This window comes from Macrotis lagotis, chromosome 3, assembly GCF_037893015.1.
Source record: "Macrotis lagotis isolate mMagLag1 chromosome 3, bilby.v1.9.chrom.fasta, whole genome shotgun sequence".
Classification (NCBI taxonomy): Eukaryota; Metazoa; Chordata; class Mammalia; order Peramelemorphia; family Peramelidae; genus Macrotis; species Macrotis lagotis.
In genome coordinates, this window is record NC_133660.1 from 68897362 (window position 1) to 68911622 (window position 14261).

At 34.6% G+C, this 14261-nt stretch overlaps 1 protein-coding gene across 3 annotated transcripts in view; it reads left to right on the forward strand.

Moving 5' to 3' along the window:
• The window catches only part of PDLIM3 (PDZ and LIM domain 3), a 52465-nt gene that overhangs the window by 19187 nt on the left and 19017 nt on the right, over window positions 1-14261 (forward strand). For all 3 annotated transcript variants that reach the window (XM_074228841.1, XM_074228840.1, XM_074228842.1), the window contains exon 3: window positions 5295-5379. In XM_074228841.1, the coding sequence (XP_074084942.1) occupies window positions 5295-5379 (85 nt within the window). The remainder of the gene's footprint in view (window positions 1-5294; window positions 5380-14261) is intronic.

Consider the following 14261-nt stretch of genomic DNA (forward strand, 5'->3'; position numbering starts at 1 on the left):
TCTTGTTTGTATGTTGTCTTCCCCATTAAACTGTAGTTTTAGTTTGGTTTTGGTTTTATTTGTAGCATACAGTAGGCATTTATTAATTGCTTTTTGGCTTGAAGTTCATGTCACCTGATACTACAGCCCTTTTAGATGCTGATGGCTAACATCTTCTGATTTTCTGAACATTCTACAACCTGCTTCATTGACTTTAGCCCTGACTTCAGTGTTCATGTTTAATGATTATGTCCTGCCAGATTTTTAAATTTCTCAATTTCTTTGAGTTTCATCTTCATCAAATTTAAATCACTCATAGGGAGAGACAGTGAGGGAGGGGCTTGAAAAAAGAGGTTGGAAGGGAGAGAAAAGAAAAGAGAAAGGGGGGAGAGAGAGAGAACAAGAGAGTGAGAGAGTAAGAGAGCAAGAGTGAGGGAGAGGGTAAGAGAGGGGAGGGAGGGAAAAAGAAAAGGAGAGAGGGAAAGAGGGAAAAAGGTAGAGAGGGAAGGGGAGAAAGGAGGGGGCAGGGGAAGAGAGGGAGAGGAAAGAGGGAAAGGGGGAGAGAGAGAGAGAGAGAGAGAGAGAGAGAGAGAGAGAGAGAGAGGAAACACTTCTGTATGTTCCCTTTGCTCTAAACCTTATCTCTCCTTTGATCCTATTTTGTTCTCCCTATTGCCCCATTTTACTTTTCCCATATGGCTTTCCCACTACCCTAGAATTTCTCTGATTTCTCTACCATACCTTCCTAAGTGCCTTCTCATCCTCATCCTCCCCTCTTCAGCTGTATGTATGTGTATGTTATCTTCTTCCCATAAGATTGTGAGCTTGCTGAGAGCAGAAATTGTCTTTTTTTTTCATATTTCATATATACATGTTTCTATTCCCAGGGCTTATCATATTGCCTAGCACATAGTAAGTGCTTAGTAACTGATTAAAGTCAGCCATTTCTTTGAGGAATTATCCTCCATTTTAAAAATCCCTTTCACCTTGATCTTTTGATATTCCCACCTTGCTAATAATTAACCATGAGTCCCACCATGCATTTTTTTCTCTACTTCAACACCCAAGAAGTGAAGTATTGCTACTTGAATGAAACCTCACTCTGAGTATCCTACAACCTTATGCTGCCAAATGTGAAATGATAAATAGCAATCCTTTTTTCAGCACTTGATTAACTCCATACCACATTCCCTACTGCAGCTGTTCCAAACCTTCTCAAGTCTCCTCAGTCCCCAAATACCATGTCCACCCTAGTCTCTCTCTCAAATGATGACCTTGGGGGTTGCTAGATGGTGCAGTGAATAGAACTCACCCTGAAGTCAGGGTTCAAATCTGGTCTCAAACACAATAATTATCTAACTATGTGACCTGAGGCAAGTCACTTAACCCCATTGCCTTGCCAAAAAAACCCAAAACACTGATAACTTTACTTTCTACATTAATGAAAATACTGAAGTCATCCTATACCTTCACCATAGAAGATATTTTGGAAAGACCCCTGGATTTAGAATCAGAAAATGGAGGTTCAAGTCTTGACTTCATTATTTACTAGCTCTGTGACCCTGGGCAAGCAACTTAATCTCTCTGGGACTTCTGTAAAGTGGAGGATTTGAATTATACCAGAGGATTTAGAGACTCATTTTGCAAATGAAGAAACAGATGACCTCTAGACTCCCTTCTAACTTTAAAGATCTATGATTCTGTGGCCTCACTATTTTTCTTTCCCTTTCCATGCTTCAAAATTTCTGTCTTCTATCTTCTATCTTCTTCAGCTTTCATTTATTTTCTAAGGATGAGGCAGACATACTTGTCAAAAGATAATTTAAATCTTGATCTCCCTTTTCCTTTACAACTTTTTGTTCTTTCTCATCCACAATTGATTGTCAATATCTCCCTTCTAACTGGTTCTTATATTCTTCAAATAAAAGCCAATCTTTGACCCCAATTTATTCCCCTGAAACTAACATCTTATATTTCTCATCCTGTCACTAACAAATTCTGAAAAGAGTAGCCTGTATCCATTGCCTCCACTTCCAAGAACTCCACAATGGTTCTGTCCTTACCACTATACTGAGACTGCTTTTCTGAAGTCTCCAGTGACTTCTTAATTGCCAAATGTAATAACCTATTCTCAATTTTCATCCTTCTCCTCCTCAAGCCACATTCTCCTTCTTGGTACTTACTGTCTTTGTCCTTAGTCTACATGTCACTATCCCTTTCTGATCCTCCTCCTACCTCTCAGACCACTTCTCTTTGTCTTTCACTAACTCTCCACCTCCTCCACCCATCCCACAAATGCAGGGTTCTGTCACTACCCATTAGTTAATATGTATTAACTAAATATAGATTTTCTCTTCTTTCTTTTCTTTATCATAAAAATTCAAAACCTCATATTAATTTTGAGTGTTTCCTGTAATTCACCTTGTATATCAAATCAATTGGTTAATGATTCTTTTTCTGTAATACTTCTTAAATCTTTGCCTTCTTTTCCACTCTCATTGCTACCACCCCAAGTTAGACCCTAGTTACTATTTCTATCTCAATTTGCAGTAGCCCCCTAACTTCTATTTCTCTTACCTCTCCTCTCTCCAATTCCTTTTTCACACAGCTGCCATAATAGTCTTATGAATGTATATGTTCCTTGAAAGAAATTCTTCTATTGATAGCCAGTTGTTGAACTGGAACTGGCATTTTTCCCTTTCTTTTTCCTCATTTGAAGATCAGGCCTAGTGGATTGTTTGGCAAGTATTTGAAAGGCAGGACTGATGATGAAATGAAATCATGGGAAATATAAAGAGATTTTAGTCTTGGTGAATTCCAGTCTATTGTGTTTTAATCAGGAATGAGTGAAAGTGGATTCCTTCTTTGTCTAGATTGTCTTAGAAGGGAGTGGTCTAAATAGAGATAAGTCTATTTGTCTAAGACTTAGTGATCAGACATGTCTCCCAGCCCCACCTTAGAATCCACTTTTCATCATAATATTAATTTTCTTATTACTTATTAATAATCAAAGTGCATTGCCACCCTCGGGCACACCTGCTTTCCAAAGGCTTTATTTTAAGTATTAAAAGTCTCCCCTTCTCTTTGGTCATCAAGAAGAACAACTGGGTTCATTTTTTCATCTTCTAACTGTAATTAATAAAATCCATTATAATTTTCCCAGAAACTCTGTCTCTTATTAATTTTTATTCACCACACCCTTTTTAGCTGAAAAATCTTCAGTGACTACTGACTGGCAACTTGAAGTTCTTGTTCTGTTGTTCAGAACTACCATGTGGGTTTAATCCATCCTTGCAGCCTTATTCCATAGCACTCCCCTTCATGCATTCCACCAGGCCAGCCAAACTGGGCTACTAATTATTTTTTGACTCCATCCTTTACTTTCTCACTTTCATGCTTTCTCACAGGTTATATTGTAGGTCTTAAGTGGACTACACAAAAATCTGACTGTTGAAATTATAATTGTCCTTCAAGCTTGAACTTTTCTATGAAGTCTTCCCTAATTCCTTCCAAATTGTAGTGATATTTCCTTCTTCTGCATACTCATCTGCATAACTTCTCTGAGGCATACAATAATATAACCTGATGCCACTTGAGAGATCACTGGAACTGGCAGAAGACCTGCCAGCATATTTACTAAGCAAGTGACCTTGGATAAGTCATAAACTATCACTGCTTCATTTTTCTCATCTGTGAAATGGAGATAATAATAATTTACTATCTACCTCCAAAGGTTGATCTGTCATTGTTGACTTCCACCTGCAATCCCTGCCACTGAGGATACTGAGGTTGGTGGATTGCTTGAGCTAAGGAGTTACAAATTTCAGTGGGCTAAGATATTCAGGTATCTACAGTAAGTCTGGCACTATGACTGTGAGCTCCCCAGAGCAGGGTGACACCAGGCTGCTTAAGGAATGGCAAACCAGCCCAGAAACAGAAGTAGAAATAGAAAAAGTCAAAGCTTCCATGTACCTCTGAAATAAATCTATGATGGCCAACATGCTTTCAAGCCTGGGTGAGATAAGGAATTCTCTCAAAAATTGAAATAAAATTAAACCTGTCTATATATTGTCAATGTCTCTTAACCCCACTAATCTATAAATTCTTTGAAGTTAGGAGTGGTATGATTCTTCATCTTCAGAGTCTGACTGTTTGACTGTTTTGAATTCTATTACATCGCGACAAAAAAAGTTTTCCTTCCATCAAATTCTTTGTCATCTCAGAAATCAGTTTTATTTAATTTAATTCAACCAAAATTTATTAAACACAATGATATGCAAGATACTGCACGAGGTTCAAAAACAAAAAACACAGCAATACTCTGTTAAAACATGTCATCATTCTATGGATATGGATATGTTCATAAAGAAATACAGTGCAAGGAAATTTGAGGTGGAAGAAGGCACTAAAAACAGCATGTTAAAGAAAGTTTAACAATGTACATATGAGCTTAAAGGAAGATAAAGATTCTAGGAGCTAAGAGTAAGAAGGTACTTTAGGAGTGGGGTGCTAATTATGTGAATATATATGAAGTCATGAAGATCTGAATTCAAATTCCATCCATGATATTTATTAGCTGTGTGATAATAGTAGACAAGCAATTTAATTTTTCTGAGCCTATGTGACCTTGAAATTCTTTTCTGGCTATAAATGTATAATCTTTTAACCTTACTTTAGGAATGTTATTTTGGTAGTTTCACAAAAGGATAAATTGAAAAAGGTAGAGACTACATGCAAAAAAGACCAATGAAAAGGCTAAAAGTAGTCCAAGAGAAATCTAATGAGGGCCTATACTAGAGTGGTGGCCTTTTAAGTAAAGAAGGTAATATATAAAGTGATAAGTAATATATAAGTGATAAGTAATATATAAAGTGATAACCAGGAAGGCTCCAGAATGGAAGTCAAGCAAATTTCCATAATATAAGATCAATAATCAGTAATTCATCTACTGGGCAAATTGTTTTGGGAAGAAACAACATGGATGAAATTGTGTACATACATTTCATTGACTACTGAAGGCTTACTCTTCTAGGCCTTTCTACAATTCAAGATAACTTTAATGTGCAATTTGGAACTCCAGAATCTGCACAAGAGCTTCAGAAGAAATCTTGATGCATTCCAGAAGACAAAAAAAAAAGACATGGCATTGTTTTTACAGAACTAAGTAGGGTGAGGATGTAGGGGGGATCATTTTTATCAAATTCTTGGAGGTTATATTGTTAGTATTCAACTGTAGGGAAGAGAGAACTATCTGATCATTGACTAGAGGGGAGATAATAAAATCTTGGGGTTCAATTATTTTATTTTGTTAACAGGGCAGAAACTCGCTTATGGTCTCCACAAGTTTCAGAAGATGGGAAAGCACATCCTTTTAAAATCAACTTAGAATCTGAACCCCAGGTATGAGTAAATGCTACCCTCACTATCCCATGTGTTTTTTTTTTGTACTTTAAAATTGAAATTGTTCATTTGCTATTCATTTTCCATTTATTTTAAATTCTTTCCTACACTAACACCTAATGTGAATTTTAATCAAAGTTTACATGCTTAAAAATGGGTTTTAAATTAAGCATACTATAAATATTTTGTCATTAAAAGAGTCAATAGGTGTAATCTACTTTTCTTGGAACTGTTTACATTATTCATGATAATGAACGAATGAAAATATTTCCCTCATTCTTAAACCTTTCAAATATTCCCTTCTGATCATATTTATTTATACTGTGAATTTCTCTGAAGTGGAATAAAACATCAGAAACCAACTCCACATCTCACAAAAACCTGTTGCTCCAGTGTTTTATCAATGACATAGTATTGATCTGGGCTTCTTAAAGACTATGCTACCAGATAGCAAGTTCTGGAAGTTTCAACTAAACTGGAAGGAGTTTCAGTATGGCACAGTCGGGTATCTGTTATCCTAGGACCATCCTGGCTAAGTAGAGAAATGCTCATCACCAGAAGGTCAGCCAGTATGGACATGGTAACCCATCAAATACAAAAATACAAATGGTCCACATTTGATGTGACTTCACTTTATTACTACAATAACAAAAAGCAGGAAAGGGGAATACAGGGTTCTAAGAAAATCAGCTTTGAAATATATATGTTTATGTGTATGTGAGGGTATGTAGATAGAGAAATGATAAATAGGAAGAGAGAGAGAGGCATGGATGGATGGATGGGATGGATGGATAGATGGAGGGAGGGAGGGATGGACAGATGGATGGATGGATGGATGGATGGATGGATGGATGGATGGATGGATGGACAGAGAGACGCAATGGATAGTACTCCTCTAAATGTGAGCTCTTTGTCCAATATACAACATGAAACTAGAAGAGCCACATCAATACTGACATTGTGTATAAATTAAGCCAAAGACAAAAGGAAGTTGAAGCCATAAAAAGAATGGTTTATAAATTCTCTTTGAAAACAACAATAAAAGAGGAAAATGGAAACAGTCACCTTTGTAGAGATGATAAATGAACCCTTGGAAGCAAATGAGATCTCAGGATTATAGATGGACTTGAAAATCTATTTGAGAGGTCATCAGTTTATCAAAGGCAAGTATAAAGAGTTGGGAGTCTTGCAACAGAGTCTAACAGATCAGCGTTGCCAATGTGGGTTCTGTGAACCTTTCTTAAAAATATATTTTGATAACCATATTTTAATATAATTGGTTTCCTTTCCAAAACATTATATTTTATTTAATGAATTTAAAAACATTCTTCTGAGAAGGGGGTCTATAGGCTTCACCAGACTACCAAAGGGTTCATGACATTAAAAAAGTGAAAAAATCATGGACTTGTTTGAATTGGTTTAATTATTTGCACAAAGACAACAAGTAGGTGGAAATGTTTGGTCATCTGATTTTACAATGTTTACTTTAAGCATAATCAAAAAGACCTTTATGAAGTTAAGTTGCAGTCCAAGCACAAGCTTCCATTGGATAGAATGTCATGGTAAAGTCTAAAAAAAATTCAGATCTAACAAGTCAAATCAGTATATTCTTTGATACTTGTTAACTATGAGGTGAAGATAGGCATAAGGTAAGAATAGGGTAAGAAGGCAAAAAAAAGTTGAAAAATAAGGTTCAAGAAAATGAATAAATACATGTCAAAGGTTTATAGACTACCAATGCTAGAATATCATGAATTCTTTCCTCAGAGGCAGAGATGGAAAATTCTAGATGTGGCATCCACCAAACACACACGACCAGTTAGTGGTACAGGTGTGGTTTCAGCTTTTATCTATGTTTAGTAAGATCATTGTCTAGAATCATTGATCTTGGACTGAAAGGAATCTTGGAGACCATTAGAACAAAAGTGTAAATCAACACCAAAATAGATCAAAGAATAAAAACGAAAGGACACTTCATGAAACTATAATAGCCTCATACCCTTATATCCAAACAAGTCACTGATGATCAAAAAAAGAAAATGGAAGAAGGCTAATGCATTAAATATTAACACCATGTTTTATAAAAGTTTAGACAGTGTATGTAAGAAGCCACAATGAGGTTAAAAGGACCTGAAAACTATTTCAGTCAGCATATATTTGATCTTCTTATCAAGTAGAAAGAAATGGCACCCAAAAGCAGCACTGATGTATAAAACAAACTCATTTGAGAAATATTATAGAATGGTATGCTTTAACAATAGAAGATCTATAGAAAGGAAATAAGTGTAGAAACTTGCATAAACTGAACTAGAGATCATCTATATTTATTTATAAATGAAATTTGAAGGGGCAAAAAGTATGTGCTAGATGAAACAAAACAGGATTGTAATATAGTCTCATAATTTAAAATCAATGGAATCTTTGCACTCAATAACTCATCCCCAACTGAGAAAGAAAAAAATGGCATTTAAAAAGAGAAATTCTTGAGAAGTAGAACCAAGCAAATTAAACAGAAAAAAGATTCATCCTGGAAGAAATATTGTTCAAAGCAATGAAATGAGACTTTTTAAAGCTCTCTGAGTGATAGGTACCAAAAGAATGGGGGGAAAAATAATTGATGATATTATCACCCCCCAAAAAAAGGCAAACATGAAGACATGAGTAACTACTATATTATATACCTTCTCATCTCTCTTCAAAATTTTTAAAGAAGGAATCCATTAAAGGCATTTTTAATGAAAATATGATAGTGGAATAGGTTAGTTTTTGCATATGATTTTCTACAACAGAATACTTCTGAACTGTCACACAATTAGCTGTAAAATGTAAAGAATACAAAATTCCATTGCATTTAGTATTTGCTGATTATTTTTTTAAAAAAAGTTTTTGATTCAAGAAAATAAAATGCAACCTTAAAGGTCAAGATTCCTTGATAGAAGCAATCACAAAACTAACTATTCAGCAAACCTCTTTATTTTATAATTAGAGCAATATAAAACACTATAAGAAAATTATCTGAACAGATGCCAAATAAAATCAGAATTCCCTATAGGTGATGAAGTCTTCCAAGTACTTCTGTTTGTGAATGATATGCTAATTGCAATTAAGTCTCAAGGCACTATACAGTTACTTTGATGAAAGCCAGGATCACTTAAAAAAATATAAATATAGCAAATTATGCAAGAACAACCAAGAATACTAATAATGGCTGCCTGTTGTCTTGCTCTTAAGATATGATTGGATGGACAGTCTATAGAGTTTACTCTATTAGTTCTTATTCCTTGGATAGGCACCATAGAATAGGTACTTTCAAAAATTATAAAAAGGGACAAGTTGAGCTCAGAGTTGAAAAGGAAGCAAAGAGATTATATTTAGGAAATTTCCTGTACCTTCAGAAATTTCCACCTGCTCCCTTTCCAAACTGAAACATTTTCAATCATAACATCCTCCAAAGGATTCTATCTATCTGCAAATTTTAGAATATCATTATCCCACAAAAAATAAAATTGTCGGCCTCTGGTTTAATAATCATTTGTGCACAAAAAGTATGGTTGTTGTTGTTGTGGCTGTTTTTCAGTCATTTCCAACTCTTCATGACCCCATTTAGGATTTTCTTGGAAAAGATACTGGAGTGGTTCGTCATTCTCTTCTAGCTCATTGTACAGATGAGGGAACTGAAGCAAAAGGGTTTGCCTAGAATCCCAAAGCTAGTGCATGTCTAAAACCAGATTTGAATTTAGGAAGGTGAATTTTTTTGACTCCAGCAAAGAGTCAAAATCAGCAAAGAAATCATGACCAGGAAAAGTGTTGGACTGGTCATGTACTAAGAGTGAAGTAGAACAGATAGACATTTCTAGTGCTATGATGCCATCATCAGGTATGTTATTGTGGAATTCCTTTCATGTATAGGTTGGACTACATAGTCCCTCAGGTTCCTTTGGACTTTCTCACTCTGTGGACATCCAAACCCCTCATTTTATAAACAAATACCTAGAGAGTAGAAGATTACATCTGTAGGTAATTAAGCTTCAAAGTTAAGATTAGAACTTGGACATTTTGAACTCAAAATTAAAGCTCTTTACACTATGCCAAACTGCCTTAATAAATAAAGTTTGTTTAACAAATATGAATTATTAATTAAGTCATCTTACCAATTTTCCATGCCTTAGATGATACATCTGACATAAAGAACTGCTATTTTCCTAAGGCTCTCTTGCATGCAAGTGAATAATAAACCAAGATCCCCAAGTTAAGGCTCTAGCCAGTAGACTTTGTTGCCAATTTATTTTTAAGATACATATTTGCAGTCAAAAGAGTGTGAACAATGATTGTTAAATTTTATTTTTATTTCTTAAAAAAGTAATAATTATCAAGTAATTGTATTCTAAAAATAAATTGCATCCTTATTCCATCTATCACTACAGCCAAAGCAGGTTACACTTCTCTGGCTTTAAGACTTCAGAGTCAGCATTCCATTTTCTCTTTGGTTGGTTCCCCTGCCCAGCTAAACACAAAGCCCATATATAGGCCAGATCTAGATAGTTTCTCCCTCATATCCAAGTCACTAGCCCTAGGGGCCAAGATTTCTCTTGCTTTTGACATGTTTATAATTAAGATGTCCCTGCTCCTTTCCTAACCACTGCCATAAACCTAATAATGAAGAATTAAACTTCTCCAGATGTCCTCCTACTCTGTCCAAGAGTAAAAGGTGAAAAGACTAGGGTAAAAGGAGTTTTTCAACCAATTGAGAAAACATCAAATAAATACTTACAAAGCACCCTAAGGTGAATTTATGGGAAATTATGGATGTATTACTATGCATCATTGGAGATAATATCCAAATTTATGAGATCCAGATTCATTTGAGTATGTACAAGGGATACAAAGTCTCAGAGCATTCAAAAATTAAGGCAATTTCTATTCAAATAAGAATACCTGTTTTTTTAACACTCCAAATCATATACAAGTCTTAATTCTTAAGTAGGAAAAATATTCATTAAAAGGTTTTAGAGGGGCGGCTAGGTGGCTTAGTGGATAAAGCACTGGCCTTTGGAGTCAGGAGTACCTAGGTTCAAATATGGTCTCAGACATTTAATAATTAACTAGCTGTGTGGACTTGGGCAAGCCACTTAACCCCATTTGCCTTGCAAAAACCTAAAAAAAAAAAGGTTTTAGAATGGCACACCAGTATGTCTAGGAAATGGTATCCTGATTTTGGGCACCATCACCAAAATGACAGTAGATTATTGGCCTATTAAGTGGTAAAGTGTATAGAGTACCAAGCCTGAAGTCAGGAAGACCTGAGTTCAAATCCAGCCGTAAACACTTGTTATGTCTACTTGGACAAGTCACTTAACACTGTTTACCTTAATTCCTTCATCTGTAAAATGAACTAGAGAAGGAAATGGCAAATCAACTCCAGTATCTTTGCCAAGAAAGCCCCAAATGGACCTACAAAGAGTAAGACATGACTGAAAATGCTCAACAAAAATAAATTAGGCAAGAATAACCTTAATATGATTCATCTAGTTACAACCATTTTTCTTATCCTGGTACGTTTACTTTCATTTTAAAGAGATATAAAGCATGAATCTTAAAACAGAGAAGTGTATTAATTCTCTTTCTTTCATAACATCAGTGCCCTACAATTATCAGAAAAAATGTAAAATTAAACACATCTAAGACTTAATATCAGTGGTAAAAATGTGTTTTAAGTAGACTTAAAATCTTGAAATTCAAGGAGACCTTAGAAAGTCATCTAGTCCAATCTCCCACTTAATGAGAAACTCTGTCTAGGAATCCTTGAACATAACTTATTGTTAATTTTCTAAAGCAAAACATTAATGATACAGTCAGAGAATCTTTCTTAGTTCCCCTACATTTGCATGTCCTTAAATCAAATAGTACTGTTCTCATTGTTAAATGGCAGTTGACTATCTGGAATGCATAATTCACAAGTATGATAGGAAAGACAATTTTCAGGCACCAAAACTACTCTTAATTTTGATCCAAGATCAAATGACAAGCAGCTAAAGAGCATCAGGAGGAAAATCTCATCCATTTATTGGAAGATTACCAGTTACCACATAGGGCCAACATAGCAGGCATTTAATAAATGCTAACCAATACACTGACTGGCTGAAAATGAAACCGAGTATGAATATGAAAGTGAAATGAAGATGGAAGCAATTCTTCTGAAAAAAATCCAACGGAAAAAAAATCTTCATTTGAAGCAGTGTGATAATTTAGAAATATACATAGTACAAGTATCCACAATTATTTTCCCATCATTGTGCACCAAAGAAGATCAATGAAAGAAGAATGTGCCTAGGAATTACTTCTAATGTTCTAGAATGGAAGTCCAACCTGTTTGGTAATGGTGTTCTGATTTGGGGTACCATCATCAAAATGCCAGGATGCTATTGGGCTATTAGATGGTAAAGTACATAGAGCACAAGCATGGAGTCAGTGTAAGATCCAAGTATGCAGTAGTTTCCATAATGCTATTTGAACCAATATTTCATCAGCCTTCTCTAGTTTAATTGTTTAAGATCTGCTATCAGGAACCATAATATAGTATCTTGTTCAACCCATACCGATTTTCATCATATATGCAAATTATTTGGATTGGAACTATTGGTTCACTCAAATTAAAAGTGAGTAACAATGGAGGGCCTTATGGCAAATTTGCTCTAGGATGTTAATAAAATACTATGTTCTCTCCAACACCAATATTCTCTTTTGCTTGGGGAATAAAAGAATGGGATTGTATTTCATTAGATCTTTTTGTTTCATGATTTATTTGGAAATTCAAAAATTTCCAATTGGAAAATTTAAAAAATAAAGTAAAAACTCATTGGTTGCTACTAAGAAATATAGAAACAACTTGAAAAACTTGTAGTTTCAGGTTGGACAAACACAAGAGCTGGACTATTTTTCCTGCTGTATGTTTTGCTATTGACATTTTGTGTTACTAATATTTTCCAGTACAAAAGTTATTGAAGTGTAACTAATTATAACATCAAATTATGCAATTTGTTTAGCTACAGAATGACTTTTTTTCCCATGTCTTTTCATTATGAGAGGCAAAGTATAAGGTGAAAACTGTGCTTGACTTGGATTGACCCTGGACAACTCAATGTCTCCAACTTTTACTATCTTTATCTGTAACATAAAGCTAACAGTAGTATATACCTCACCAAGGTGTTAGGAGCAAAGTGCTTTAAAACTTATCTGAGGATGAGCTGTTATTTGGCAATAATAAAGTAAAAAGTAATTAAAATGGTGAACCTCAATGCTAAATCTTCTGCTTTCCCCATGATCTAGTCTCTTCAATATACTCTTTGAATAATACTAGCCCATTTCTCTCAGGAATCAATGTTTTTAAATATTTCTTTTCAGTAAATAGTTATTCCTCAGGAAATACTGATTTTAAATGCTGATATTTCAAGTGCAAATTATTTCATAAATTTTAAAGCATAAGTAGAAAAATGAGTGACTATACAACTTCTTTGTCTTAGCTCTTTGTAAGATATATATATATATTATATATATATATAATATATATATATATATATTATATATATATATATATATGGAGAGAGAGAAAAAAGAAAAGGCCATTCTCAATCTAATTTCTGCACTCTGGTTTGTGACTCTCCTTAGGTGGCTTATGAAATCATTAGCATTTCAAAGGACCATAGAGATGATCATGTCTAGCCCTATCTTACAGATGAGGAAATGAAGGCCCCTCAAGAAAATTATTTGGCCAAGGTCACATAGTTAATAAGGGAAAGGATAGGACTAGAAAAACAGGTCTCTTGTATTCCAAGTCCAATCCTCTTTTCATGAAACAGTTTGTATTGTTCAATCTTTAGTCAATTTTATCAATTTGTTTGGTATATTAGAGAGTGGGCTCACCCTGGAATCAGAAAGACCTAAGTTTGAATCCTTCTTCTAATATGGGATAGTTATTAATTATACTTAATAACCTTGTTCCTTGGAAAGCTCTGTAAATTACAGAGGGTTGCAAATTTATATTGCTAGAAGTTTCCATACTAGTGAGACCATAGGCTCAAACATTTACATAATTATAAAGTTAATCTTGAATTTTCATTATTATTAATTCTCAGACTTTCCTTTTAGAGTCTTTTTCTAAAAATTTTGTCTGGAAGCAGTGTGATATGATGGAAAATAGAGCCTGACTCTAGAGGGCTCTAGTATTAAAGCATCTGGATTCAAATCCTTTGACACCTTGAAAATTTTGACTTCTCTAGTCCTTAGTTTCTTCATCTATAGAATGAGAGTATGCAAATAGAGTCTCTGAGGTTTCTTCTAACTCTGGATCTGTTACTTTATTAGCTGTCTTTGTCTGGAATTCCTGGTGAGTAAAATCAGTCTTTCTCATTTACATTTATCTTTCCCAGATAAATATAAACAAGTTTTCAATCAAGCAAGTCTTAGAGAGTTGCCTAAAGGTATGGAATGGTTAAACTCAGGATCCTAAAGCCAAGATGAACTCTTTATTTTTAAGATTAAGAAGAGTAAAAAAATGAATGCAATCCCATGAAGTGGTAAGGATTAGAATGTGGCTAAAGCCTATGCATAAATCATAGATTTACAACTGGAGGAAAAACCTAAAAGTCATCAAATCTACCTCCCTTACATTTTATAGCTAAGGAATATGAGACAGAGTTTTAGTGATTTGTCTAGGGTGATACATAGTAAGTGTCTGAGGCAAGATTTAAACCTAGATCTTCATGATTCCAAGCCCAATATTCTATCTACTGCTATACAGTGTCACTTATATGACCAGAGTAGAGTAGAGGATGAGTTCTTTGAAGTTGGATATGTATATATGTACTATATTAGGGGGTTTGGGA